Raw genomic sequence first — 23,757 nt, 5'->3', positions numbered from 1 at the left:
TCACGCCCATCGCTGTCCAAATAAACCTTCCTCTGGCGACTGGAGACACAAGACGATGAATGACGAGATCACGGCCGCCGCGCCGCGTCAGCCAGATACAGGCCAGGCTCCATCACAAGACCCCTTCAGCAAGCAGTTCGCACAGCAGCTGGAGGACAACTCAAAAGAATTGGACCTCCGCGATGATACTGTCATTGAGAACAACAGATTCGCGTTCACGCCGACGCAACTCCACAAGCTGATCACAGCGCGCAACCTATCAGCACTGCGACGCTTTGGTGGTCTTCCCGGCCTCGCGGCTGGCTTGCGGACAGATCTCGCCGCCGGGCTCAGTGTAGACGAGACAAGCCTCGATGGCACAATATCGTTCGAAGAAGCTGTCGCCGCAGGAGAGGCACACCGGGCTGCCGCAATCACGCTTCAACCTCCGACAACACAACACAAGCACGGTATCAAGTTGGACCTGGACCTGATTCAACATGAAGCCCAGGGCTATACAGACCGGAGGCGTATATATGGCGAAAACAGGCTCCCGAAACGAAAGCAAAAATCGTTTCTGAGGCTTGCATGGATCGCGTTCAACGACAAGCTCATGTTCCTCCTCACGATCTCAGCTACGATCTCTCTGGCGCTTGGTATCTACGAAACGGTAGATGCATCCGATGACGAGCCGAATATCCAATGGGTCGATGGTGTCACCGTTGTTGTAGCTATTCTGGTAATTGTGTTCGCCAGTGCTGCTACGGACTGGCAAAAGAACGCCAGGTTCGCTAAGCTCAATGAGAGGAAGGAGCAGAGAGATGTCAAAGTCATACGGTCCGGGAAGACCCAGAACATCTCTGTATACGACGTGCAGGTTGGAGAAATCATGCACATTGAGACTGGAGATGTCGTTGCCGTCGATGGAGTACTTGTTCAGGGCTCCGGTATTCAGGTCGACGAGTCCTCCCTCTCGGGCGAGTCTGAACTCGTGCACAAGAACGTTCCCAGCGAGAGTGATATCCGCAACCGAAAAGCTCACAGATCTTCGGCCACTGACCCCTTCATCCTCAGCGGCACGACAGTCTCCGGTGGTGTCGGCGCGTATCTCGTGACATCGGTAGGAACCAACTCGACGTATGGCCGGACCTTGATGTCGTTGAGAGAGGACGTCGAGGAAACTCCTCTGCAGCAGAAGCTGGGAAAGTTGGCAAAGCAACTCATTACGTTTGGTGCGATTGCCGGTATCATCTTCTTCCTCATCCTGTTTATCCGCTTCCTCGTTGGGCTCCCAACCATGAGAGGAACTGCCTCTGAAAAGGCCGAGACCTTCTTCAAACTCTTGATCCTAGCCGTCACTGTCGTCGTGATCACCGTGCCCGAAGGTCTAGCCCTCGCCGTCACCCTTGCTCTCGCTTTTGCCACGACCAGAATGCTCAAGGACAAGAACCTCGTCCGCCTCATCCGTTCCTGTGAGATCATGGGTAATGCCACATGCATCTGCTCAGATAAGACCGGAACATTGACACAGAACAGCATGAAGGTCGTCGCTGGTAGAATCGGACTCCATGAACGTTTCGGTGACGCGCCAAGAGAAATCAGCAAGGACGATGCGAAGAAAGACCTGAGCACCGATGATGCCTCGGATCAGGAACACCCCAAAGCCTTGCTGGAATCCTTGAGCGGCGATGTGAGAGCGCTGATGAAGAATAGCATCGCGCTGAATACCACGTCATTCGAGAGCGATAATCCGAACGATGCTGGCTTCGTGGGGACGAGCACCGAGACTGCTCTGCTCAGGTTCAGCCGCGAGTTCTTTGCCATGGGGCCACTTAGCGAGGAGAGGGCAAACAACGAGATTGTCGACATGTTCCCTTTTGACGCGTCGCGGAAGTGGATGGCGGTCATGTCAAAGCTGCCCGGTGGGAAATACCGACTTCTCGTCAAAGGGGCGGCCGAGGTCGTCTTTGACCAGTGCGCCAACGTCCTCAAGGAACCGAAGACCGGCCTTTCTGTACAGCGTGTCACGATCGAGATACGAGATGACCTGCGATCGACGATCCGCGAGTACGCCAAGCAGATGCTCCGACCTATTGTCATCGCCTACAAAGACGTTGACGCACCATTTGAAAACCCAGATGACCCCGACTCCATCAAATTCGAGAAGCACTTTGCCGACATGACGTTCATCGGCGTCTTTGGAATTCGTGATCCCCTTAGACCCGAGGTCCTCGACTCCGTGCGTCAGTGCCAGGAGGCCGGGGTGTTTGTGCGAATGGTCACCGGAGACAACTTTCTGACGGCAAAGGCTATCGCATCAGAGTGTGGCATCTATTCAGCCGGCGGCTTGGCTATGGATGGGCCGACGTTCCGGAAGCTGACCCCCGCCCAGCTGGATCTGGTTATTCCGCGGCTCCAGGTGTTGGCGAGATCTAGCCCGGAAGATAAGCTCCTGCTCGTATCCCATCTGAAAAAAATGGGCGAGACGGTTGCTGTGACTGGCGATGGCACCAATGACGCGTTGGCTCTCAAGGCGGCGGATGTAGGCTTTGCTATGGGCATCCAAGGAACCGAGGTTGCTAAAGAAGCTGCGTCTATTATTCTGCTTGACGATAACTTTGCCTCGATTGTGAAGGCGTTGGTATGGGGTCGCACGGTGAATACAGCTGTGAAGAAGTTCCTTCAAGTAAGTGAGATCTGGGTTTTGAGTCAAAGCAAGGTACGCTAACAGACTATCAGTTCCAATTCACAATTAACATCACTGCTGGCACTCTGACTGTTGTCTCCGAGTTGGCAGGAGACTCCATCTTCACCGTCGTTCAACTGCTCTTCATCAACCTCATCATGGATATCTTCGCCTCGCTCGGTCTGGCCACCGATTACCCCTCACCAGACTTCCTCAAACGCAGGCCGGAGCCACGTACAGCACCCATTGTAAATATTACAATGTGGAAGATGATCCTAGGCCAGGCAATCTACCAGCTTGCAGTCATGTTCACTCTCCACTACGCAGGAGACCAACTCTTCCACCCCACCACAACCGCGGAGCGCGAAGCACTGCAGACTATGATCTTCAACATCTACGTCTGGATGCAATTCTTCAATCAGCACAACTGCCGTCGTGTCGATAACAAGCTCAACATCTGGTACCAAGGCGTCCTCCGGAACCCCTGGTTCATCGGCGTGCAATGCGCCACCTTGGCCGGGCAAATGATCATCATCTGGAAGGGTGGCCAGGCCTTCGACACCCGCCCCCTTAATGGAGCGCAATGGGGTTGGTCGATGCTGTTTGGTGTCCTTGTAATTCCGCTGGGCGCTTTGATACGGCAGATACCCGATGAGTACGTCTACGGCTTTTTCCAAGCCATTAAGCGAGGCTTCCTCGGCACGGTACACGTCCTTTCCAAGGTTCTCCCAACGAAGTGGCGAAAGAAGGCCGAGGAGGAAGTCGAGGACATGGGGGCGGCGCAGAGCTGGGTACTACAGACGGGCGCGGCGCTGTTGCGGCCGATGAACTATGAATGGGGCAGCTCGACCCCACCGCCAGGCTCCAAGCTTGCCGGAAGGGTGTCGAGTATACCTGCTGCACAGAGAGAGGCTCTGCTTCGTGCTGCAAAGGCGGGTACTGGAGACAATGAGATTGATGTGCCTGCGCTCATCGATGCGGCGCGTTGCGCCAAGGTGGAGTTGTCTTATGGCCTAGAGGTCCATCCAGATACTTTGGTGGAGGACCCGATCTTACTGACTTCTATTGGGGTTGATGGGAAGAAGTGCCCGCCGAGCCAGGATCCGGAGATCTTGCGGTACCTTCAGCGCCCGTCATGAAAGCCTGCGCTCCTTGGCTTTGCGATTAATCATGTATTCATTGTAGAACAGTCACATTTTGTTTTAGCCAATTCGCTCACGCGTTGACGGCTCAGAGGTTAGAAGTCCAGTACTGTTTTGTTTTCTCGGTGGATGGCACATTAATATCATACCGACACATGTATGCTCGTTCACGAAGTTATGTCAGATACCTAAAGCATGTTCACTCAAACACCTTCAATGCTATGTGAAGTCTTCTGGTCGTCACATCTGGCTCGGGTGCTCCTCAACGTAACCGACTGCATCCTAGTAGTTGAAGATTACATCAGGTGAGATAGACTTATTAGCATTTGAGAGACAAACAGCCTGCTGATTGGCTTCCGAAAGAGCCGATCGCATCCTGCAGCGCATTGCGGCGATCACGGAAGGTATCAGGCCGGCGGGTTCTGCCGGTCAACCGGCTATATAGGCTCTGAAGTGCAACGATGTACTAGTTAAGACTTGAGTGCTACACCAATCTGGCAGGGCTTTGTGATTGGCCAATACTTTCGTGTGCCAGTATTGGATTCATGGGGCTATAGACATCGACTTTTGGCTCAATGGACATGCCGAGACGGCCTAGCCAGGGCAAGTAACCCACGTGGTGCACGAGTCATATAAGGAAGGGCCGAACTAATATCAATTATTCTCCATGAGTGCCAGAAACCATTTTTGGGAGTCCTTTTGCACGAAGATGACAATGCTTCATGTTGGAAAGTTGGAGGAATCGGAATGGCACATACTGACGCCCGCCTCCCGCCTTGTATGCTGCATGCGTTCTATAAATAAGTAAGGATTTATCAAGCAGGCAGGTTGGTATAGAAGTGGTTTCTGCCTGCAAAGATTTTTCATAACCTGATAGTCATCTGATCTCTTCGCAATCGAAATACACTTACTGAGCTCGAAGTCATCCGCGTCATCGTCTTTTCCATTCATCAAAGTAGCCATGAAGTGGAACATCTTCGCCGTGGTCGTAGCAATCGCGGCCAGAAAAAGTGCCGCTCATGCCACTTTCCAACAACTCTGGGTTGATGGAGTTGATATGATACGTCTCTACTTGCCTTAACAAGGGACAAGATACTTTGACTGACCTTCTCTCACGGCTCGCAGTGTGCAAGATTGCCCCAAAGCAACTCGCCCGTTACCAATGTCGCCGGCAACGAAGTCAGATGTAACGTCGGTGGAACAAGCGGCGTAAACGCCAAATGCCCTGTCAAGGCCGGTGGAACGGTCACCATTGAAATGCATCAGGTAAAGCTAGTGTCCCTCTACGGCCTAGATAGATCGTCACTGACACAGGACCCAAACAGCAAAACGGCGACAGAAGCTGCAAGAATGAAGCCATCGGCGGCGCGCACTACGGGCCGGTCATAGTCTACCTCAGCAAAGTCGACAACGCCGCCACAGCCGACGGTTCTGCTGGCTGGTTCAAGATCTTCCAAGACGGCTGGTCCGCCAAATCCGGCTCCGGCTCCGGCGATGACGATAATTGGGGCACCAAAGATCTCAACACCTGCTGCGGCAAGATGGATATCCCCATCAGCAAAGATATCGCTGACGGAGACTACCTTCTCCGGGCGGAAGTCATTGCTCTCCATGCTGCCGGGCCTTCAGGCGGAGCGCAGCTCTATATGACGTGCTTCCAGCTTTCGGTCTCGGGCGGTACGGGGACGGCGAAGCCCGCGACAGTCAGCTTCCCCGGTGCGTACAAGGCGAGCGATCCCGGAATTGCTGTCAACATCCATGCAAAGCTGTCTGGATATACGGTCCCCGGTCCTGCTGTCGCTTCGATCGGGACTACGAAGACGGCAGGTTCTGGATGCAGTGGTTGCGCATCTACGTGCGATGCTGCCAAAGGACCTGTCGGCACGGCGCTTCCTATATCACCTGTCGGTGGAGGAGGTACGTCTCCTGGCACTGGAAGCCCGCCGTCGTGTACTGTTCAGAAGTATGCGCAGTGTGGTGGTCAGGGTTGGGCGGGATGCACCACCTGTGCCGTAAGTTACCACCTTCTCGTGTTCGAGTCCCATTTCCAGGTCTTAAGCTAACGATTATCTACTCCCTACAGTCAGGTTCAACTTGCCAGGGTGTCTCGGCACCATACTACTATCAGTGTGCTTAGTTGCCTGGTGCAAGAGTTTGAATGGTGACTCGGAGCCTCCAGCGCGGGATCCTCTCTTGGATGCACTTTAGTTGTTGTATGTCTAAAGGAACTCCGAAAGTGATTAGTTCTGTTAGTTCTGTATTTAAAAAAGACGTCAAAGTGTTTTCTAGATGCTTAATTGACTTGAAACTGCGGTTGGTGGTAACTAAGCTAATAGATATATGTTTATAGAAACAGCAAACTGGCATGACAGGCAATGAGACACCCCAGTTCCACACCTAGATGATCGACCGTGTTTTCACGGTATTCCAGCCTTACCTAATTCCTTCTTCTTACAATGCGAGCGACCACCCCCTCCTGTCGTGCAAAGAAGGTGTTCCTTGTATGCCAAGTGGTCTTGTTCTGGTCGTAGAACTCGAACCTATAGTTCCACACAAGGTGAGGAGTGAGCTTGTGTAATTCGATGAGAGCAATGTTCTTGCCCAGGCAAGTGCGGGTGCCACCACCAAAGGCCATCATGTACTTGTCCATGTAGTTGGCACGGGAAGTGTCCAACCATCGATCGGGGTTGAAGCTCTCCGCGTCCTGACCAAACACTTTCTTGTCGAAGTGCAGCACAGCGGCATTTATGCCAACAGTGTAGCCGCCAGGAATGAATTGTCCGCTGATTGTCATTCCTTGTGGAGGCACAGTACGTGGTAAAGCTGAGATGATAGTTAGATTTCACACTATCGCTTCTAAGATAGCAGTCTAGAGAGAGCTCAACTTACAGAGCTGTGCTCCGGGGTGGATGCGCAAGGCCTCTTTGATGCACGCGCACAGGTAAGGAAGCTGGGATGCATCTTTGTATACAGGAGGCATACTCAACCGACTCTCGCTGACGGCCTGGTCGATTTCAGCCTCGAGGCGGCGATAGATGTCAGGGTTGTGCATGAGGTGGTAGAAAAGGGATCGAAAGGCGATCGCGGTGGTATCACTGCCGGCAAAAAGCGCGCCGTACGATTCCTGTTCGACGTCGCCCCATCGGTAGTCGTACTTTTCGCCATTCTTTTCGTAGATGGCGAAAACCTGCTGGGCCATATCGGTCCTTGGGGCCTCGAGGCGTGACTCGTACGCGTCCTTCATAAGCCGCGCGGAGGATTCGCCAATGTTCTTCCTGTTCCGCCAAGTGTCAGTCTCCCACAGTCGTGTGATGGGCGAGAGGAGATCTCGTACACTCCCTTCGCAATTTCCTTTCCGGCGGACGTGAGCATGGTTCCGATGCCGATGAAAGGTCGGAGAGCTGGCGGCGCAACGCCCATGAGACAGACAAAGGGAATCATCTTATCGAGAGATTTGATCCAATCATTCTGATCCTTGCCTTCATCAAGGAAGCCGAATGCCCTGCCATAAAAGAGCTCACCGATGATGTCGAAAGTGTACCTAAAGTTGTTAAGCCTATATTCGACACGTGGATTATGGGGACAAGGCAAATTGCAAACTAACCAATGCAGCCACTCCCCGATGTCACAGGGCTTGCCTGTGTCCGCAAATTTTGCCAACCGCTCAGTCAAAAGATCGCCACAAGCATCAATGTACTGTTCCGACTTGGCTACATTGCTCATTGAGTAGACACTACTGGTAATCTTGCGTCTCTGGCCATGCTTCTTGTCGTTCTTGCATGAGAACACGTCTCCGTGGGGGCTGAACCCGGTGGTGTTATAGGGTCTGTAGAACTCGGCCTTGTCCAAAGCGTTGGAAAAGCGATAGATATCTGCAAATGCCTCAGGGCTGTATTCCGTTTAGTTGCCGTGCTCTCAATCAGTGGGTTTTGTAAAAGCTGGAGGCGTACTCGGAGCATGATACTTCATCCGGCGCAATGCGAATCAAAGGACCGAATTTCTCGTGTAGGGCCCTCTCATCCTTTTCTACATCCTCTGACCAAATTTTGCGTATGTACCATAGTCGAGAGACCGTCGCCAAGAATGGACCGGGAATGTTGCTCAATGGGTGTAGAGTGCGTGCGTAAATAACCCAGCCGATCCAGTAGAGGATTGGAAGGGTGGCTAGAACACCCAACTTGCTGGAAGTAATGAGTTCCGTGAACATGATGAAAAGCTATTTGTTACTTTTCGTCTCTATGGACTATCTGGTTCGAGAAGACAATATTGACGAACATATATAGCGCAGACGGGAAGGAGGAATTCGCTTCACGGAGTGATGTCACGAATGGAAGTCCGTCATGCTGAATAAAGCCCCGCGCAACGGGCCCATGACACGGTGCATGAGTTATTAATGCGATGATTTGATTGCTCGGAGACCCATTCGCGGACGAAATTTACCCCGTTGCAAGTGTCATCGAGCAATAGCTCCGGAATGGACAAAATAAAATGTGCGCCGGCCGGCTGGTTTGTAGGTTCGGCACGCCAATCCGGCCCGAGACCGATATCTGGACCCACTAAGTGCACTAAGTGACGCCGTGTGGTCAGTCGCTCTTTACTGTTACGAGACGGCCATTTAATAGCTGTTGCCTTCGATTTTTGTCTTCTTTTCTATAGACGATAGGCTGTTCTTAAAGCTAGAGTGACGAGATACAATCTCTGAAGCTATGGATGTGCTATGCAAGTTGAGATTGAAACACAAATTCGTACCACAAGTTGACTACAACCATGTAGATCACAAGTCAGACGGATTGGCCGGTCTTGGAGCCATTAATCTATGTTAAGCGGCTGATGCAATAAGAATGACACGATAAAAATAGACGACGCGTCTTTACCATTGCAGACCAAGATCCGCATACCACGCGAAGAAGCTTATGGAGTCTCAGCCGGTAGTCCGGCATATCAGGTCGAGGCAAATATCTGCTGAATAATAGGCGTCCGGCTCAGATAATTTGAGCGTGGCACCCCTGATATAATATAATAAAGTTATGGGGTAGGTAGGCTCGGCTTACGACCCTCTATACTACAAAACCTTCCGGAGCTCTGTGGTAAGGGCTACGGGCCTCCTGCCACGGCAGTCAATATGATAATAAAAACCTCTTTGAATGCGGCATAGTTATAGGCAAATTATAGGTTTTCGGGGGCTTGGAAAAAGTGGAGCTGTTCAGTACGCGGCGGGAAAGTCTCATAATCTTGAGTGATACTAATAATTTAGTTGTAGACCTTGATCTTTCGCCATGAAATGCTCTTCAGTTCGGGTCCAGTAGTTTCTACTATCATCTCAAATATAGCTATTGTGATTCGTGGAAAAGGTACGCCCTGATCTCGAAACTTTCTCTGTCTGAGCAGTCTACCGTCGTTGGGTCAACAAACGCCGAGTGCGGGTTCCGTCTGGCAACGCCAACCTCAGAATCGTAACTCTTGAACAACGTGACAATATCAGGCGTCTGGCCGTATCTAAAATAGAAACGGTGGTTCGGACTGGCAGTGACGTTGAAGGTAGAGCCCTTGCGAGAAGGAAAGACGACCTCTGTGTGAACAAGGTCCTCGTCCGCCACGGAACGAGCATCGGCGACTGCAAAAGGGTCCTTATAGACAGGTTTCAGTGGTCTCCAGGCGTGAATTACTTGAAAGCGGCCTTTCAATAACTCTTCTGCCTGATGACCTAGGTCATGACGTGCGCCAGCGACGGCATCCTCGGGTGTCAGGTCACTATGAACCAGCTGGACCGGACCTTGTGCGGCTTTTCCGCGCTCTGATGATGGCTTCCGGTGGATGGGATTGAAGAGAAAAACTTGTTTCGCGCCAGTTCTGAGTAATCTATTAGCCAGCATTTGGTGAAAAAGGAACGTTAGCCACTTACACATCCTTCAGCATCTGTTTCATTTCCGGGAAGTATTCCTGCTCCACGACTACGGGATCGTCGAAGTTGGCGACCTTGGTTTTATGAAGATGGAATTTGAAACCATGGTTGTCGAGAGAGTATTTGTGTTCATCGCCAGTAATGTCATGAACCGTCACTGGAACTTGCTCAGTCCAACGACTATAGTCATGCGTCTCAGGTCTGAAGGGATAGATAGTCGGTGGTTTTTGTCCCTTGGAAAGCGGTTTGAAATAGTTGAAAGTGGTTTGTACATGATGCTTTCCAGAAGACGTGGGGGATATGGGAAAAGAAGAGTAACGGGACTTGATTGTGAGTCTCGTCGCCGACATGATCGGGCGCACAAAAGTAGATGCAACACGCATTTTGAAACTAGGTAGAGAAAGAATAGCGTCGACCGATCCGTGACGAACAGAAAGTATTGGGAACAATCGAACTTGTAGATCTTAAGTATTCAAGGACATGGCCCAATAAACGAATATTTAAACTCCCTCAATTGGGCTATTGGGAATGTCGCATCGGCGAGAATTACCTCGTCTCCAGATAAAAGCTAAGTTCGATTTTACACTCAATCTTGTACGCTAATCGGACGCATTCGCGGCCCTTGACGGCATCGTCCGCCCCTAGTCCGCCGTTCAACCCGCCTCAGCTCTCGTATTTGCTGCCGACAATCCACAAACGTTGTGATGCTGAATAAGTCGAAGTTGCTCGGCAAAGTATGCTCACCGCTGACTCAGCGGCTTATTGCAGGCTACGGCTTCGTGACCAAAGACACCATTTTAAGGAAATAGTGGCCAATTCCCATCCTCTTTGCTCGCTTGTCTTTACGCTTTCTCCCTTAGTGTGAAAGATCAATGGCTAATTCAAGACGACTCTTGTTTTTGAACATAGCTTCGGTCCGTATGTTCACCCAACGTTTTACACAATTATTAAATGATTGAATACAGCGCGAAAGATCATTTAAATAACTAGACAAGACTCTGATATATAATTTGTTCAATTGAGTATATGCGCTAGTCGCATTCTGTATCTGTATTCTTTTTCTAGACAGTGAGTGGATGATTTCATGGTTTCCGTTAACAACACTGCATCTACTAGAAAAAACCCTTAGTAATGGTGTGTCCTATGTTCCGTAAGTGCGTATCGACTTCGATCCAGTCACCCGAATCTTCGTAGGCTTTCTCTTCGCCTCCATATCCATGGTCTACGCCAGTGTCCTGCAGCATTACATTCACAACTCCCCGCCCAAAAGCATTCACGTCTGGATAAAGGCTCCCGCTTACATACTCGTGGCGTTCTCCGAAGCGTTCATCATCGTCACCGGACTGGAGCTAGCCTTCACCCAGGCCCCAAAGAAGTAAGCTTACCGGAATCCCCTGGACTCAGGGGCCTCGATAAGACTACATTGCTGACAACGTCATTTAACTTCGGTCTTCGTTCGGTTGTGTCCGCCCTATTTTGGTTGACCATTGGCATCGCCGCCGCCATTTGCATTGCGCTTGCGCCTGTTTCGCAAGATCCTTACCTCGTTTGGATGTATGGTATGCTGGGCATTGTTGGTTTTGTGTCAGGACGCGCTTTTTACTTTTGCTTTTATCCTGGGCGCGATAGGAAAGTGATGGATCAAGGTCATTATCGATGGCACGGAACCTGGACTTAATCGAGTTGAAACACCTTTGCAAGATGGGCCGTAGGCACATTGAGATTGCTTTTGTTCAGATGTAATATTTACTATATGAAAATAGAGATATCGCTAAACCAGAACACCCGAGCCATGCAATGAACGACTGTTGCCCAAAAATGGGATATCATTAAATTTTGTATTGTATTGTACCGTCATCCAAAACTCGGGATGCGGACCGTACCGGACGCTTCCACTGTGACCTCGCTGTTATTATCACTGGCTCTTTTCTTAAATAAAGGCAGAGGTAGATATTGAATGGTCTCGGTTGTGACACTCGGCGTATTGGCTGGTGGATGGTAAGAAAGGAGTGTGGGCGAGAAGACACCGCTACTAGCTGTGCTCGCAACGCTTGTTTCGGAAATTGAGCTCTCGGTAGTGCTGGCGAAGCTCTTTCGATGGTTCATCTCTGGATCGGGCTCGACCTGTTGGTGGCCTCGGATCCAGTGAAGCCAATCCAGGATGGGAGTATGTAGACCCTCCGGCATCGTGCTCTCGGGGCTGTGAGAAGAAATGTTGGTACGCGACTTTGCTGACTTTGATGACTTTTGAGATCCGGGGGCACGTATGATGGTCCTCCGGGCAACGTCCTTGCGACCGTGCCATAACATCGATGACACGGTACTTCGAGATGCCCGAGAGAGAGTGCGAGTAGGCGTCTTGGGTGTGCGGAATCCGGAGAAGACACTAGGTGTAGAGTTGCCGCTGCGGGACGAACGAGTTGGCCATCTGAAGATCCGGATAGGCGATGGCTCTGGGATTGGAGGCGGCGGAGGGAAGCCAAATGTCCCTGTGCCTGCTAGAGATTGAACATATTGTTGCGCTTGCGCGTATGAGAAGGGAGATGCTGCATATGGGTTTGTTCTCGGTGTGTCCTGCATTTGAGGCGACATCGGCGGTTGGGAAGGAGGTTGATAGCCGGGTTCGGGGTGTTGAATGGTAAATTCGTCTTCGTTGGAGACCGTACGGTTATCAGTCATTTCAGTGAAGCTTTGGTCGACATGATCGCGGAAAGGCGAGGCCGGACCGTACTCGTTGCTAGGACTCTCGAGGGCGACGGCTTCATGAAGATGGCGGGCTGCTTTCCTTCTCCGACGATAGCACCAGAATATCAAAAGGGACAGTCCCATGAGTACCACGATGCCCACTGCATATCAGTCAGTATCAAAAAAAAGGCTACACATATGAGCAAAGAGGCAGGGATGCACTTACGCACGACTCCAGTGGCGACCAAAGGCCCTTGGCTGCTTGATGATGATGTATTCTCGTAATTCGGCGAAGGCGTTTGTGTAGCATTGGTCACGCCAGATCTTGTACTTGATGCCACCCCCGCTCCAACCCCGATCACGCTTGTTCCTGTTGCCTCTGGTGTTACCGTTTGGGATAACACTGGTGATGAAGCTGCATTCTCAGCGGCTACTGGGACAGTCGTAGCAGCTGCAGCTGGCGTTGACGAAGCAGCAGCTGCAGCGCTTGAAGATGAACTTGAAGCTGCTGGAGGATTCGCAGCTGCAACTGTTGTTGACGATGCCTGAGCTACCTGCTGTGATGTCGTCGCTGCCGCTGCTGGTGCCTGAGCGACTGGTGTTGTAGCAGCTTGCTGCTGATCCTGCTTCGTCGTTGCTGCCGGTGATGCAGCTGGTTGTTGTGCAGCCGGTGTTGTCGCAGCTACAGGAGCGGCGGCAGCTGTTGTTGCAGCCGGCGCAGCGGCTGCTTGTGTCGTTGCTGCTGCCGCTGGTGTACCCTCTGCCTGAACATTCTCCTGAGTTGTCGTCGCCGGCGACGACAATACTTGGCTGACGATGGCGCCGGGTGTGCCGAGGATATCTCCAATTAGGCCCCGGTTGAAAAGTTTCCCCGCGATGCTGTGCCACCTCCCGTGGATTCCTTGATCAACCATGATGCATTATTATTCAGGTCCTGCTGTTCTGTTGTGTAGGTGTTTGCTAGTGTGTTATAAGGTCGTATGTTGATATGCAATTGCTTCTTCAAGCGACAGTCCGCAAACGCCCGATTGAAGTCTCAAATGCTCCTGTCATGCAGCTGTGTAAGAAAAGCCAGAATTGAAAAAGAAGCACCTCAAACGAAGGTAGGCCCCGATCACGAACGAATGACTGGAGTGAGAGAGAGGTAAAAACACAACAAGTAGGATCAGAAGCCTCTCAGCCCGCAGGCGATTGCGCGAGTGAGGGTATTAGAGACAGCCACCCCTCGACCCGTAGGCCGTAGGGGAAGGGAGAGGTTCGAGGTCAATGCGGATATGAGGATTGCACTAGCTGTGATGAGGAGGTCCGAGCCTTGTCGTTCACTCGCCTCCTCTAGACTGAAAAGGGCACAGCTCCAAGAATTCCTCAGGTCAAAGCTACAGACTCTTACCCCATTACCCAGGAACGCTCCCGCCAGTTTCTTTTCTGCGGCTGGCGGGTAGGCGGCCTCGAAAGCTAGCGCAATCGGCTGCGAGACGCGGCGGCCTCTTATGATACAGCTAGCGGTTACATCGGAAGAGTGGCGTCTGTTGTTTGCTGAGGACCAGAGGCGCTAATTGACGCCAACTGTCCATGCGGCTTTGGTGCCTATTCCCTTACGGGTTCGACAAAAGGTCTTCATTTGATAAGTCTGGTGGAATTTCCACCTCCTTCAGACGTCTTGAGTCGGAAAAAGAGTTGAAAGGGGTATCGTTAAATGATGTCTTGGAATCCAGAGACACGATCGACGCGTCTTGACCACCGTGTGGTGGTGCGTCCCGACGTTGAAGAAACTTGAAAGAGATTTGATATGCTTATGTTTGTCTCTGTCTCAGCTAAACCTTAAGCATACAAGATCCCGCTGCAGGGAGCAAAAAACATCCGTTATCTTGCATTTCACATGTGCAGGCATACGTCTTCCTGACCCCCCCCCCCCCTGGACGCACAGATGATGCGACGCGAGCTTGGGAGTGTTCATCCCATCCATGTCCGCACATCATCCCGTCTTCTCGCTCTTGGTGCTGACCACTCCAGGGTCTTAGCTTCTCTCGAGAAGTCCGAGGGTTCAGTTGCGACCCCTGTTAGTTATCGCGGTGACACAACATTTACTCTGACCTGACAGTACACCTGACAGACTGTCAAGGGCGTTAGGCGTGGCGTGCGGTGGGTTGCGAAGCGGAGCATATTCAGCCCGGAGAACCCTTCATGTGTCGATCGAGTGGCGCCTGTCTGCGGTCTCTTTCTATGGGGCAGCCATCGTCTTAGTCTCAGAAGGGACTGTTTTGCGAATACATGGAGTCGCGAGATGGAATCAGTTTGACCGTACGGAGTATTTACGCGATAAACCCCGCCGTGGTCCACTCGAGACTGCTTCCTGAGCAATCCGACCTTACTCGTGGCTTTCTGTCTTTGGTGAGGTGGATTTGGGGAAGCCGAATGTCGATGCCGATGCCGGTGCCAACAGCTCTGGCATTTGTTCCCGTGCCTTGGTATGTTCGTTTCATGGTATGTCTGCTGATCTTGATATGTGAATTGACGCGTATCTAGTCGTGTCTGAACTGTGGCTATCGCCAGTGCATCTAATGCGATGTTTTGCATAGACACCAACTCTCAAACCCGCTTCCAATGCAATTAAGATCGCTGGTGGCAACTACAAGTCTTGCCGATTGATCAGAGCTAGACGATATCTGATTAAACATGCCCATATGAACGATAAGATATGAAGGGCTCTGTAAAAAAGCAGTCCTTTCGTTGAAGAATGTCTTCGACATCAGCAACGAATGAAATGCGGGAGCTTCTCGCTGTAAGGTCGAACTGGCAACAATCCGACTTTCCTACCTCGTACTTAGCACTATGTTTTATACGGTAGATCATGTCCAATCTGTCTCCAATACTGCTTGAGACTTGATTTTCCAGCAATAAAATGATGAACCCATGCCGGGCAGCGTAAGCAGAGCGTCGCACGCATATGCGTGCCGTTACTCATCCTCACATCTACGAGCCAATGAGATTGCTCACATTTGTGAGAGGACATAATGATTGCGGCGGTCAGGTCAAGAACAATTGGCTATATAACAGTGTGTGATTTCTAGATGGCGGTGAAGCAGGCTTACTCTGTGTTATCCCTGAATTCCAAAATGGCGATCTCGATACTTGCACTGAGCGTTGTAGGCGCACTTGTCGCGTTCTTCCTCATACGTCCTCGCCTCCAGGCCCCCAAGTCCAACATCAACTTTCCTCCAGGACCTCCTACCATACCATTCCTCGGTAACCTCCATCAAATACCGTTGACGAAACCATTCATTCAGTTCGCAGCATGGAGCCGCACGTACGGATCGCACGGCCTCGTCGGCCTGTCACTCGGACCCAGCAACAAAGCCGTCGTCCTCAACACCTGGCAATCCGTGCGCGATCTCCTCGATCAACGCGGGGCCCTCTACTCGTCCCGGCCGTACGTGCCTATCGTGGAGTACGTGCTACCCCCGCCCGGTGACATCCATCTCGTCTTTTTGCGATATGGTCCCAAGTGGAGGAAGGAGAGGAAGACAATCACAGACTTCCTGAAGGACGAAAAGGTTGACAAGCTCTTGTTATTGCAAGACGCTGAATCATCACAAATGATGCATGAGCTGCTGTGTAAACCTGCCCATTACCACGACCATATCTTGCGCTACTTTGGCGCCATCATCATGTCAAGCGTCTTTGGCACCCGCGGAAAGGATTTCAGCGATGAGGGTAAGATTAAGAAGTTCTTCGAATGCCAAGCGGAGTGGGCAGGAATGCTGGATCAGGGGGCTGTTCCCCCATTCGATGTGCTGCCATTTCTGAAATATGTCCCGGATTTCCTGACGCCTTGGCGAGGTTGGAAAGTTAGGGCTGCAGACCTCAAATTGAAACAGAACGGATTGTATCACGACTTATTCGAGGAAGCTAAAGCACGCATCAGCCAGGGGAAGGCCGAAGACAGCTTCGTAGCAGGGCTTTTGCGTGATAACGAAAAAGAAGGCTACAGCGACCTCGATCTCGAGTACATCGCCGGCTTTTTGATGGAAGGAGGCTCGGACACGACCGCTGGTGCTTTTGAAACATTTATTTTGGCAATGGCTGCGTATCCTGATATCCAGAAAAGAGCTCAAGCAGAAGTAGATGCGGTATTTGGCGAGAGTGGCATACGTGCTGAACGTCTGACTGCAGAAATTTTGCCTTACATCAAGGCTTGTTTCCTTGAGGTCAGTCTCTCTTTCGATTTGTTTTCGTCAAACATGAGCGGACAATGGTCTAACTTGCTCTGAAGACTCTCAGATGGCGGCCAGGGTTCCCCATGGCTATCCCTCACGCAACAACTCGCGACGATGTTTACAAAGGCTACAACATCCCCGCTGAAACTACAATTCTCATGAACATATGGGCTATCAACCATGATTCAGACGAGTACGAGGACCCAGACACTTTCGAACCCGAGCGGTTCATGAAGAATCCACTGGGTGTCAAAACTTGCAATCAGGAGTCCAAGGCGGCGACCGAAGATCAATCGCGTCGGCCTACTTACAGCTTCGGGGCCGGAAGAAGGATCTGCGCCGGTCAGCGCATGGCTGAGAACAGCATGCTGATGACCATGTCCAAGCTACTTTGGTGCTTTGATATCGTGGCGGGGGATACGATGCCGGATACTTCGATGCAGACTGCTTTCAAAGATGCGATCCTGACTGGGCCAAAGGCTTTTGATGTCAGCTTCAAAGTGCGTGGTGAGGATCGGCAGAAGCATCTTGTTGAGGAATGGACAAAGGCAGACGCATGGCTGAAGAGGTTTGAATGACTAGACTGTGGTATTCTAACGGGTTGATGTTGTTTAATGTTATGCCGGAAGAAAGTCGCCGGGGTTGCCATTGACTTTCAATGGCGTCGAATTCCGCCGAAGGCAGTGGACCTTGATGGAGCATGGAATTTTCGCTCGAAATAAAGTCTAATTCCGGTATGCAAATCAAAGAAGCTAGACTCGCTCTAGATTGTGGGCATCGAAAGATTTCCTAGGGCCCTAGGGACGTCTTTTTCTCCTTGAGAGGATAATATACGATTGCTGCTGCTTTCATCCCAAAGATCAAGGGCGGCCGCGGAGGAGTTCTTTTTCTTTTCTTGTCCGATGGACATTAGCATCGCTTTAGGTTGGGGATCCAAAGGCCATGTCTCATTATAGTTTGCGGAGGTGTGGAGGCCCAGACCAACACCACGCCGACTATCGCCGGTTCCGGCATTCCACACATGGCTTGTGGCCCGACCACCCTTCTCACCGCGTTTCCCATTAGAATTCCATCCAGATCTGGCTATTTCCCATGGAACCGGACGCCACGTTTTCGTTCGTCTCGGCGCCACGAGTCTCTTAGACATTCAGCTGAGCCTCAGCTACGGTATAGCTGATGGACGTATTCTAGATGCGACATATTTCAAGGTTTCCGAGAGAGATTACTGCACTTGAAGGTTTGCAGATCGAATCTCGTTAAATACCGGCCAGGACCACGTAGCATCAGCATCTATCCATCTCTCCATCAAGCTCATCATCCCTATCATCTTCATCATAAAAAATGCACTTCTCTACCTCTCTAGCCATCTTGGCTCTGTTGGAGTTGGCCGCGGCGGCAACATGCCCCGCGACAGGACCCCCAGTATACCCTAGGGCTACGGAGAATAATACCGCCTTCATCCCCTTCATCAACAAGTTTCCTGACATCAACACCACGCCCTCACTTACATTTACGGTCATGACCAAAGACTTGGAGACACTTAAAATGAAGCCGGTGACCATCAAGTCTGCCGGCATGGACACCGGTTCCACCGGCGTCATGATCGGTGCCGGCGTTCTCGGTTTCGACGCGAAAACACAGTTCGACAAATCCAAGCCCGGAAACGAATATCTGTCTTCCAGTGGTAGACTGTGGCAAGGCTACTGGGTCGATGCAAACCTCACTTTCCCCGCAATGGTGGATGAACGCACGATTGGCGAAGATGTCGTTGCCTCCGTTCCTATCCTGATCGTCACCGAAGCCAGTATCTGCCGCGCATGGAAGACCCAGGGCTCCTGCACGGAAGCGCAGAAGTCCAACATCACAATGTACCCCAAGGATATCCACTACATGGGTGTCGGCTTCGGTAGATGGAGCAGCGAGCAGCCCGATGCCCTGCCTGATAAGGTGTCTCTGATCAACATTGCGTCTATCGGCGGTCGACCTGTGAAGAGTACGATTCACCAGGGCTACGTTCTGGGCAAAGATGGCGTCGAGGTTGGTCTCACGAGCGAGAACACCGAAGGATTCTGCAAGACGCAGCTCGACGTCCGATCCGGATCCAACTCCACCATCGACTGGAACATGGTGAACATGGCCATCAAAGTTAACGACTCGCCCTACGACCATGGCCCAGCTCTTTTCGACACTGGTATTCCCCAGGCGTTCCTTCGGGTTAACAAAGACGTCAGATCGCACTTCAAGAATGTCACATCCAAGGCTATCAAGACACACCCTCAGGTTGCTGCCAAGGGAACCGTTGTGGTGGTTCACATTCCCAACGAAAAGAATCCTATTGCGACTTACAACGTTACTGCCCAGGGTGCGGGTAAGCCCAATCCAGCGACAATGCAGCCCTTGGGATTCGTACTGGAGGATCCACCTGTGGCACCCAACGTGCCTTTCATCAACACTGGCAGGATGTTCTATAACGGCTTCGACGCCCTCTTCGATTCCGCTTGTGGCTGGTTTGGATTGGCGGAGCTCGAAGAGACTAGCGCAAAGAGGGTCAAGAGGGCTACTTGCCCGTCCTAAAATTGAGAAAGAGGCGTCTTGAATTTTAGTCTGTTAGAGCAATGTCTGAGCTACGTTTTCAACACAAAGTAATCAATTCCACTGGAGATTTGTCCAAGTCGCAATTCCTTCTGAGAATGAAGTTGGGCAGAGCTTTTTATGCCGTCCAAGCGGAAGCCCCAGATCTTCCTCTTCATATCAAATGAACGGGGTAGTACGCTTGACCATTCGTTGACTAGTCACGCCGCGGCCACGATCATCCACGCACGGGGATGATATTCGTGAAACTACGCTCTTCAACCAATCAGGGCCTCGAAAGCCGATTATCAACGTCCTTCGTTCTCATCAGACTCTGTCCGAGGGACCCTAGGACTATCTTTCAACAATTCCAAGCCTTCTGGAAAATCCCTGATCCTTCCGTCATCATCCCACAGAGCAGCGAGGACCTGGCGCTGCCCCTTCCACGGCTTGCGGGAGTGCATCACGGCGTAGTTCTGTGGGGAGCGCCTCTCGTGTCAGCCACATCGTGCTAGCGTCACAAATCCCACAGGCAAATACTCACATCAAGAAGCACCAGATCTCCCTTCTGCCACTCGACATCTACGGCACCCTCTTCCGCGAGTTTCAGCAGCAGGTCCAAGTCCTCAACATCGATGGGCGTATCGTCGCCATATGTCGGAGGAGGATGATACGACCCGTCATCGCCCCGGAAGGGAGGTCTTGTCGCACCATGATGGCGACTACGGCCCCAGGCGGAGGTGACATTGCCGAAGAATACAGTTGCCCCTGTAGGATCATGGATGCGAACGGCTTCGCCATTGTGTCAGTCTGTGGCCCAGTGAGGCATTTGGTCTAGAACTGGCAGAAGGATTCCTTCATAACTTACCGGGGACAATATGCGTCACGCTCAAGCTACCGTCGTCGTGCCACTCGAATCGGTTGCTGTGGCGTCGAACTTCAGCCTCTATCTTGCGTCGGGCCGCGGCTTCGTCATCCTCGTCTCTGACCTCCTGACCGTAAGCGCCACGAACGCTCGTCCCGGTGTTGGAGACGAGTGGCTTGGTTGTGTAGCGATAGACGTATTTTACACCCTTGTTCAGAAGGTTCGAGAGGAACTGAGGCTTGAGACGTGACAACTTATGAGCAATGTAGATAGCTGAGGTGATGGGTGTGGCGCCGCCTGCTTTGTGGTTAGTGCCGAGGCTCGTAACTAGCTATGCTATGCTTCAGAGCATACCGAATTCTGGAATTTGGAGTGCACTGAAAGTCAGCCACGATGGGTTGATTGTGGACCAACCATATTCGCTATGAGGCCAAATTGGCAGTTCTGGTGGACTATTTCACGTCAGCCCACCTTACTTTATGGAAGTCGAATGACAAGACAGCGCTTTGCTCTCGGGTATTTGAGTAGAGATCGACGCTGGGAGTCGTTCGCATCTTTGCTACTTACCCCTCGTTTGCTGTCTTGACATTAGGAGCCAGAATGGTCCGCAGTGGCGGACGCCCAACCTCTACATGAGGACGAAAGCCAAATGCGTGCGCGACCTTGCTATAGTCGTGAGGTGTTCCTATCGGGAGGCCACGAATAAGAATCGCTCCCCCATGTTGTTTGATCAGACTGCTCAGATTCCCAGAATGGGCGAAATTTTTGATCGCGTGAATGCTTTCGGAGAGATTGAGGGTCTTGCTTGTTTTAAGTCCGAGAGGAAAGCTTGCCGACCACGGCAGCCCAAAGTCGGCGGTGTCCTGCTGACTGGGAACATCAAAAGCCTCAAAAGGCAGCGGAGGCGACGCGTTGTGAATTTGAGATCCTTGTTCAGGGCCCCTAACAGAGGTTTTGGGGGTTTGGTCTACTGCAATTGCGGCCATGGTAGGTGGTCGACTCGAATCGATGTCGGGGTCTCTAAGAAGGATGAAAGTTGGAAACCAGAGGAAGGGTGATGACTCTGGCACGTCGCACGCTCCTCTGCGAAAGCGAGTTATCAAAGCGCTGCTTTCGAGCCTCGATGGACTTGCAGGAATCTTCGATGCTTAGATCTGGGTGGAGGCTGGTCCCGCATGACGTGATGAGAGCTTCCCGGCGTCAAGATGTTGACGCGGAGCCGATAACGGTGGGCAATCCCCAACAGCACAAACAGTTTTCCGATTTCGGATAACCGCATTCCCATTAAGCCAGCTATCAGGGCTGGAAAGGCGTCCAATAATGCTACAACTTGAAGTTTTCCTGCTGAAAAGACATTGCTGCTTTTACCTTTCCTTTGCCGTATTATCAGGGAAGAAAGCAAGAACTTCAAGATTACTTGAGGTCAGCGTCTGCACATCCACAACTTCTCCGACCATAAGAGATCAAAGATACGCATGTATAGCACTGAAACAGTGCATAAAGCCCTCTGCAATTGGTCTTTGCAAAGAATTTGCTCGAAATTACGGAGCGAGAACAACGGTGTTCAACTACGCCATCGCTTATCGGCATGTCGTGATCAATCAGGTATGCCTAAGCTCCCCAACTAGAGACTTGGGATGTGTGGGGCTTTGTCTAGTAACGAAATGGGGACAATTCTTTAACACAATATGATTCTACCTAATTACTACAGCAATACGGATTAGGCTTTGGCCTAGCCCATGGCAATGTCGTACGTTGAGCCATAGTTCAATCTATTAGAACACTACCTTAGCCCTGTAAAGTTTGTGCAGACGTTCCTACATGGCTTGGACTCGGTAAACAGTCAAAATACATGGCGTCGTCAATGTGATTCAAGTATGAGAAGAGTTTCTAGAGATATCGGCCATATGAATGACGAGACATTTCGAAAGACGCCTGTTGCAGAGACTGAGAGTCAAGAAGGAAGTAAGACTCGCTTATGCTCCCAGCCTCTAGAACAACAGAATTTAACTCATCTCTCCTTCTCCGGGCATCAGGTGTACGTTTCCTCAATGAAACAAAAGTGAGAGCAGAAAACTATGTATTTTCATCCATGGAAACCTCCGATAAGCCATTAGTAACCTGCACAGCTTCCTCTGCAGCCTCGCCGTAATTAGAAGCTCACCATAGACTACACGTAGCTAATGACACGTAGGAATAATAATCATAGTCATAGAGAATGAGAATAGGCCACCTCTCATGACACCGAAAACCTGAGTCGGGCCTTACGGGAGTTGAGTACGCCCGCTCAAATGAACGACTCAGGTCATAAGCTCGGTTTCGCTTTCCGGTACGAGCTCATGAACCCCGACATTGATGGGGCTGTGAAATCTATTACAGTTCGCAAGTCATGGTCTGCCAGGAAGTCTCATCATACCAAAGCTCCTACCAACTAACTCATACGCCCAGAATAAAGTTCAAGTAGGAATGATTGACTGCTTACTTTAGATTAAGTCAACGTTGAAGGCCCCATTTATATTCCATTTTGACGTTCGATGAGCCGCACGCGTACGGAGGTGGGGAGATATGACTTTACACAATTTGGCCTGATTGATGGTATAAAAGCCACTAGATGCCCACCTTCCAGAATATATGTGATCCCATTCTTCCTTACTCAAGCAACCGAGATCTGTCTACTACTCCTTACAATCCATTAAACTCGCCCAACATGCGCTTCAACGTCATCTCCGTCGCCGTGACCGCCCTGGCCTTCTTCTCGCAACAAGCTTTAGCACAAGAGGCTTGTCAGAGCACGGCAGACTGCATCCAAAACTGCGGTGGCTTTGCGGACAAGTTGTGCCGGTGAGTCGTCCACTCGATGCTCTTGGCCATGCATTGGCAACATGAGCTTACCAATCTCCTCAAGTCTCCCTGGCAATATCTGCGAGTGTGTTCCGTACTAGACGTCGGGATATTCCTACGGAAAATGAAATTTCAGATAGCATAACCCTGAGGTTTTGATGCCAGAATCGAGGAACTAGAGAATGTTACGTATCAGTGTCTCGTGCATTTGACGTATGAAGAAAGCTTCTGAGGATGCGTGTACATCAAGCGATGACATTACAACAATCTGATTCTATCATTCAATAGCCATCTGCGACATTTTAATATGTTATGGTTCTCAAAGAATATTGACAGCAATTGGAAAATACGACGAGAGTGTAAAGTATTCTTTGTAAACTTTTTGCGGGCTGCTGTATCACTTGTGAAGTTTTCTGCGTGCCCCAACTAAAGAATCTCCCGCTGTATTGCATTTCAAAACCAACAGAATAAGATAATGATAATCTTTGGGCAAGCCTAGAGTGATTAAGATGCTAGATTTGCTGCCAAAGGTTCCCCATATGAGGCAGTTTTGCGTGTTGTCCTGGATGCCTCCATGGATGTCACGATGGCCTCGTTTGAGCACATACGACCATACCCATTGGAAAATTCGGGATCCCGTCCGCTCTCCCATAGACAAGCCAATGAGGGCCGGATTAGTAGTTGGGTCGGTGACGACCAGCGAATACCTGGTGTTGTATGTTTTTGATTTTTCTTGAATTTTGATGGGTGTCTGTGGCTCCGCGGAAGGTGAACATGTGGGTCTTTCCACTTTCAAGCCTATGCAAACTCCGAAGACGTTAGAATGGGGGCTGGAGTACTCCGTATGGACAGGCGCCTTGTAATCTTCA

The 23,757-nt window shown here is 51.0% G+C and overlaps 13 protein-coding genes across 13 annotated transcripts; 6 read left to right on the top strand and 7 right to left on the bottom strand.

Annotated features, from left to right (window-relative positions):
* Window positions 1–55: 55 nt before the first annotated feature.
* Window positions 56–3,804, top strand: CPAR01_00293 (calcium-translocating P-type ATPase; the record flags this gene model as incomplete). The annotated part of the gene is made up of 2 exons (XM_060484585.1): window positions 56–2,665; window positions 2,719–3,804. 2 exons carry the CDS (start codon window positions 56–58, stop codon window positions 3,802–3,804), a joined length of 3,696 nt encoding a protein of 1,231 aa, XP_060355442.1.
* Window positions 3,805–4,768: 964 nt separating this feature from the next.
* CPAR01_00292 (fungal cellulose binding domain-containing protein) lies at window positions 4,769–5,944 on the top strand (the record flags this gene model as incomplete). The annotated part of the gene is made up of 4 exons (XM_060484584.1): window positions 4,769–4,858; window positions 4,933–5,073; window positions 5,133–5,819; window positions 5,891–5,944. The coding sequence occupies 4 exons, from the start codon at window positions 4,769–4,771 to the stop codon at window positions 5,942–5,944; spliced, it is 972 nt and encodes a 323-aa protein (XP_060355441.1).
* A 300-nt stretch (window positions 5,945–6,244) lies between these two features.
* Window positions 6,245–8,014, bottom strand: CPAR01_00291 (uncharacterized protein; the record flags this gene model as incomplete). Its single annotated transcript, XM_060484583.1, has 5 exons — window positions 6,245–6,630; window positions 6,697–7,082; window positions 7,142–7,348; window positions 7,412–7,696; window positions 7,758–8,014. 5 exons carry the CDS (start codon window positions 8,012–8,014, stop codon window positions 6,245–6,247), a joined length of 1,521 nt encoding a protein of 506 aa, XP_060355440.1.
* A 1,123-nt stretch (window positions 8,015–9,137) lies between these two features.
* On the bottom strand, window positions 9,138–10,092 carry CPAR01_00290 (uncharacterized protein; the record flags this gene model as incomplete). Its single annotated transcript, XM_060484582.1, has 2 exons — window positions 9,138–9,657; window positions 9,710–10,092. The coding sequence occupies 2 exons, from the start codon at window positions 10,090–10,092 to the stop codon at window positions 9,138–9,140; spliced, it is 903 nt and encodes a 300-aa protein (XP_060355439.1).
* An 834-nt stretch (window positions 10,093–10,926) lies between these two features.
* Window positions 10,927–11,387, top strand: CPAR01_00289 (H+/oligopeptide symporter; the record flags this gene model as incomplete). The annotated part of the gene is made up of 2 exons (XM_060484581.1): window positions 10,927–11,084; window positions 11,159–11,387. 2 exons carry the CDS (start codon window positions 10,927–10,929, stop codon window positions 11,385–11,387), a joined length of 387 nt encoding a protein of 128 aa, XP_060355438.1.
* Window positions 11,388–11,563: 176 nt separating this feature from the next.
* Window positions 11,564–13,308, bottom strand: CPAR01_00288 (uncharacterized protein; the record flags this gene model as incomplete). Its single annotated transcript, XM_060484580.1, has 2 exons — window positions 11,564–12,555; window positions 12,621–13,308. The coding sequence occupies 2 exons, from the start codon at window positions 13,306–13,308 to the stop codon at window positions 11,564–11,566; spliced, it is 1,680 nt and encodes a 559-aa protein (XP_060355437.1).
* A 1,150-nt stretch (window positions 13,309–14,458) lies between these two features.
* Window positions 14,459–14,971, bottom strand: CPAR01_00287 (uncharacterized protein; the record flags this gene model as incomplete). Its single annotated transcript, XM_060484579.1, has 1 exon — window positions 14,459–14,971. The coding sequence occupies one exon, from the start codon at window positions 14,969–14,971 to the stop codon at window positions 14,459–14,461; it is 513 nt and encodes a 170-aa protein (XP_060355436.1).
* Window positions 14,972–15,510: 539 nt separating this feature from the next.
* Window positions 15,511–17,189, top strand: CPAR01_00286 (cytochrome P450; the record flags this gene model as incomplete). Its single annotated transcript, XM_060484578.1, has 2 exons — window positions 15,511–16,602; window positions 16,668–17,189. The coding sequence occupies 2 exons, from the start codon at window positions 15,511–15,513 to the stop codon at window positions 17,187–17,189; spliced, it is 1,614 nt and encodes a 537-aa protein (XP_060355435.1).
* A 763-nt stretch (window positions 17,190–17,952) lies between these two features.
* CPAR01_00285 (uncharacterized protein) lies at window positions 17,953–19,185 on the top strand (the record flags this gene model as incomplete). The annotated part of the gene is made up of 1 exon (XM_060484577.1): window positions 17,953–19,185. The coding sequence occupies one exon, from the start codon at window positions 17,953–17,955 to the stop codon at window positions 19,183–19,185; it is 1,233 nt and encodes a 410-aa protein (XP_060355434.1).
* Window positions 19,186–19,490: 305 nt separating this feature from the next.
* On the bottom strand, window positions 19,491–21,033 carry CPAR01_00284 (uncharacterized protein; the record flags this gene model as incomplete). Its single annotated transcript, XM_060484576.1, has 5 exons — window positions 19,491–19,658; window positions 19,727–19,974; window positions 20,051–20,344; window positions 20,402–20,499; window positions 20,615–21,033. The coding sequence occupies 5 exons, from the start codon at window positions 21,031–21,033 to the stop codon at window positions 19,491–19,493; spliced, it is 1,227 nt and encodes a 408-aa protein (XP_060355433.1).
* A 427-nt stretch (window positions 21,034–21,460) lies between these two features.
* On the bottom strand, window positions 21,461–21,637 carry CPAR01_00283 (uncharacterized protein; the record flags this gene model as incomplete). Its single annotated transcript, XM_060484575.1, has 1 exon — window positions 21,461–21,637. The coding sequence occupies one exon, from the start codon at window positions 21,635–21,637 to the stop codon at window positions 21,461–21,463; it is 177 nt and encodes a 58-aa protein (XP_060355432.1).
* Window positions 21,638–22,754: 1,117 nt separating this feature from the next.
* Window positions 22,755–22,989, top strand: CPAR01_00282 (uncharacterized protein; the record flags this gene model as incomplete). The annotated part of the gene is made up of 2 exons (XM_060484574.1): window positions 22,755–22,888; window positions 22,953–22,989. 2 exons carry the CDS (start codon window positions 22,755–22,757, stop codon window positions 22,987–22,989), a joined length of 171 nt encoding a protein of 56 aa, XP_060355431.1.
* Window positions 22,990–23,285: 296 nt separating this feature from the next.
* Window positions 23,286–23,540, bottom strand: CPAR01_00281 (uncharacterized protein; the record flags this gene model as incomplete). The annotated part of the gene is made up of 1 exon (XM_060484573.1): window positions 23,286–23,540. The coding sequence occupies one exon, from the start codon at window positions 23,538–23,540 to the stop codon at window positions 23,286–23,288; it is 255 nt and encodes an 84-aa protein (XP_060355430.1).
* Between the last annotated feature and the right edge of the window lie 217 nt (window positions 23,541–23,757).

This window comes from Colletotrichum paranaense (assembly GCF_030867605.1).
Source record: "Colletotrichum paranaense strain IMI 384185 chromosome Unknown Scaffold_1.1, whole genome shotgun sequence".
Lineage (NCBI taxonomy): Eukaryota > Fungi > Ascomycota > Sordariomycetes > Glomerellales > Glomerellaceae > Colletotrichum > Colletotrichum paranaense.
This window is presented reverse-complemented; position numbering and strand designations above follow the sequence as displayed.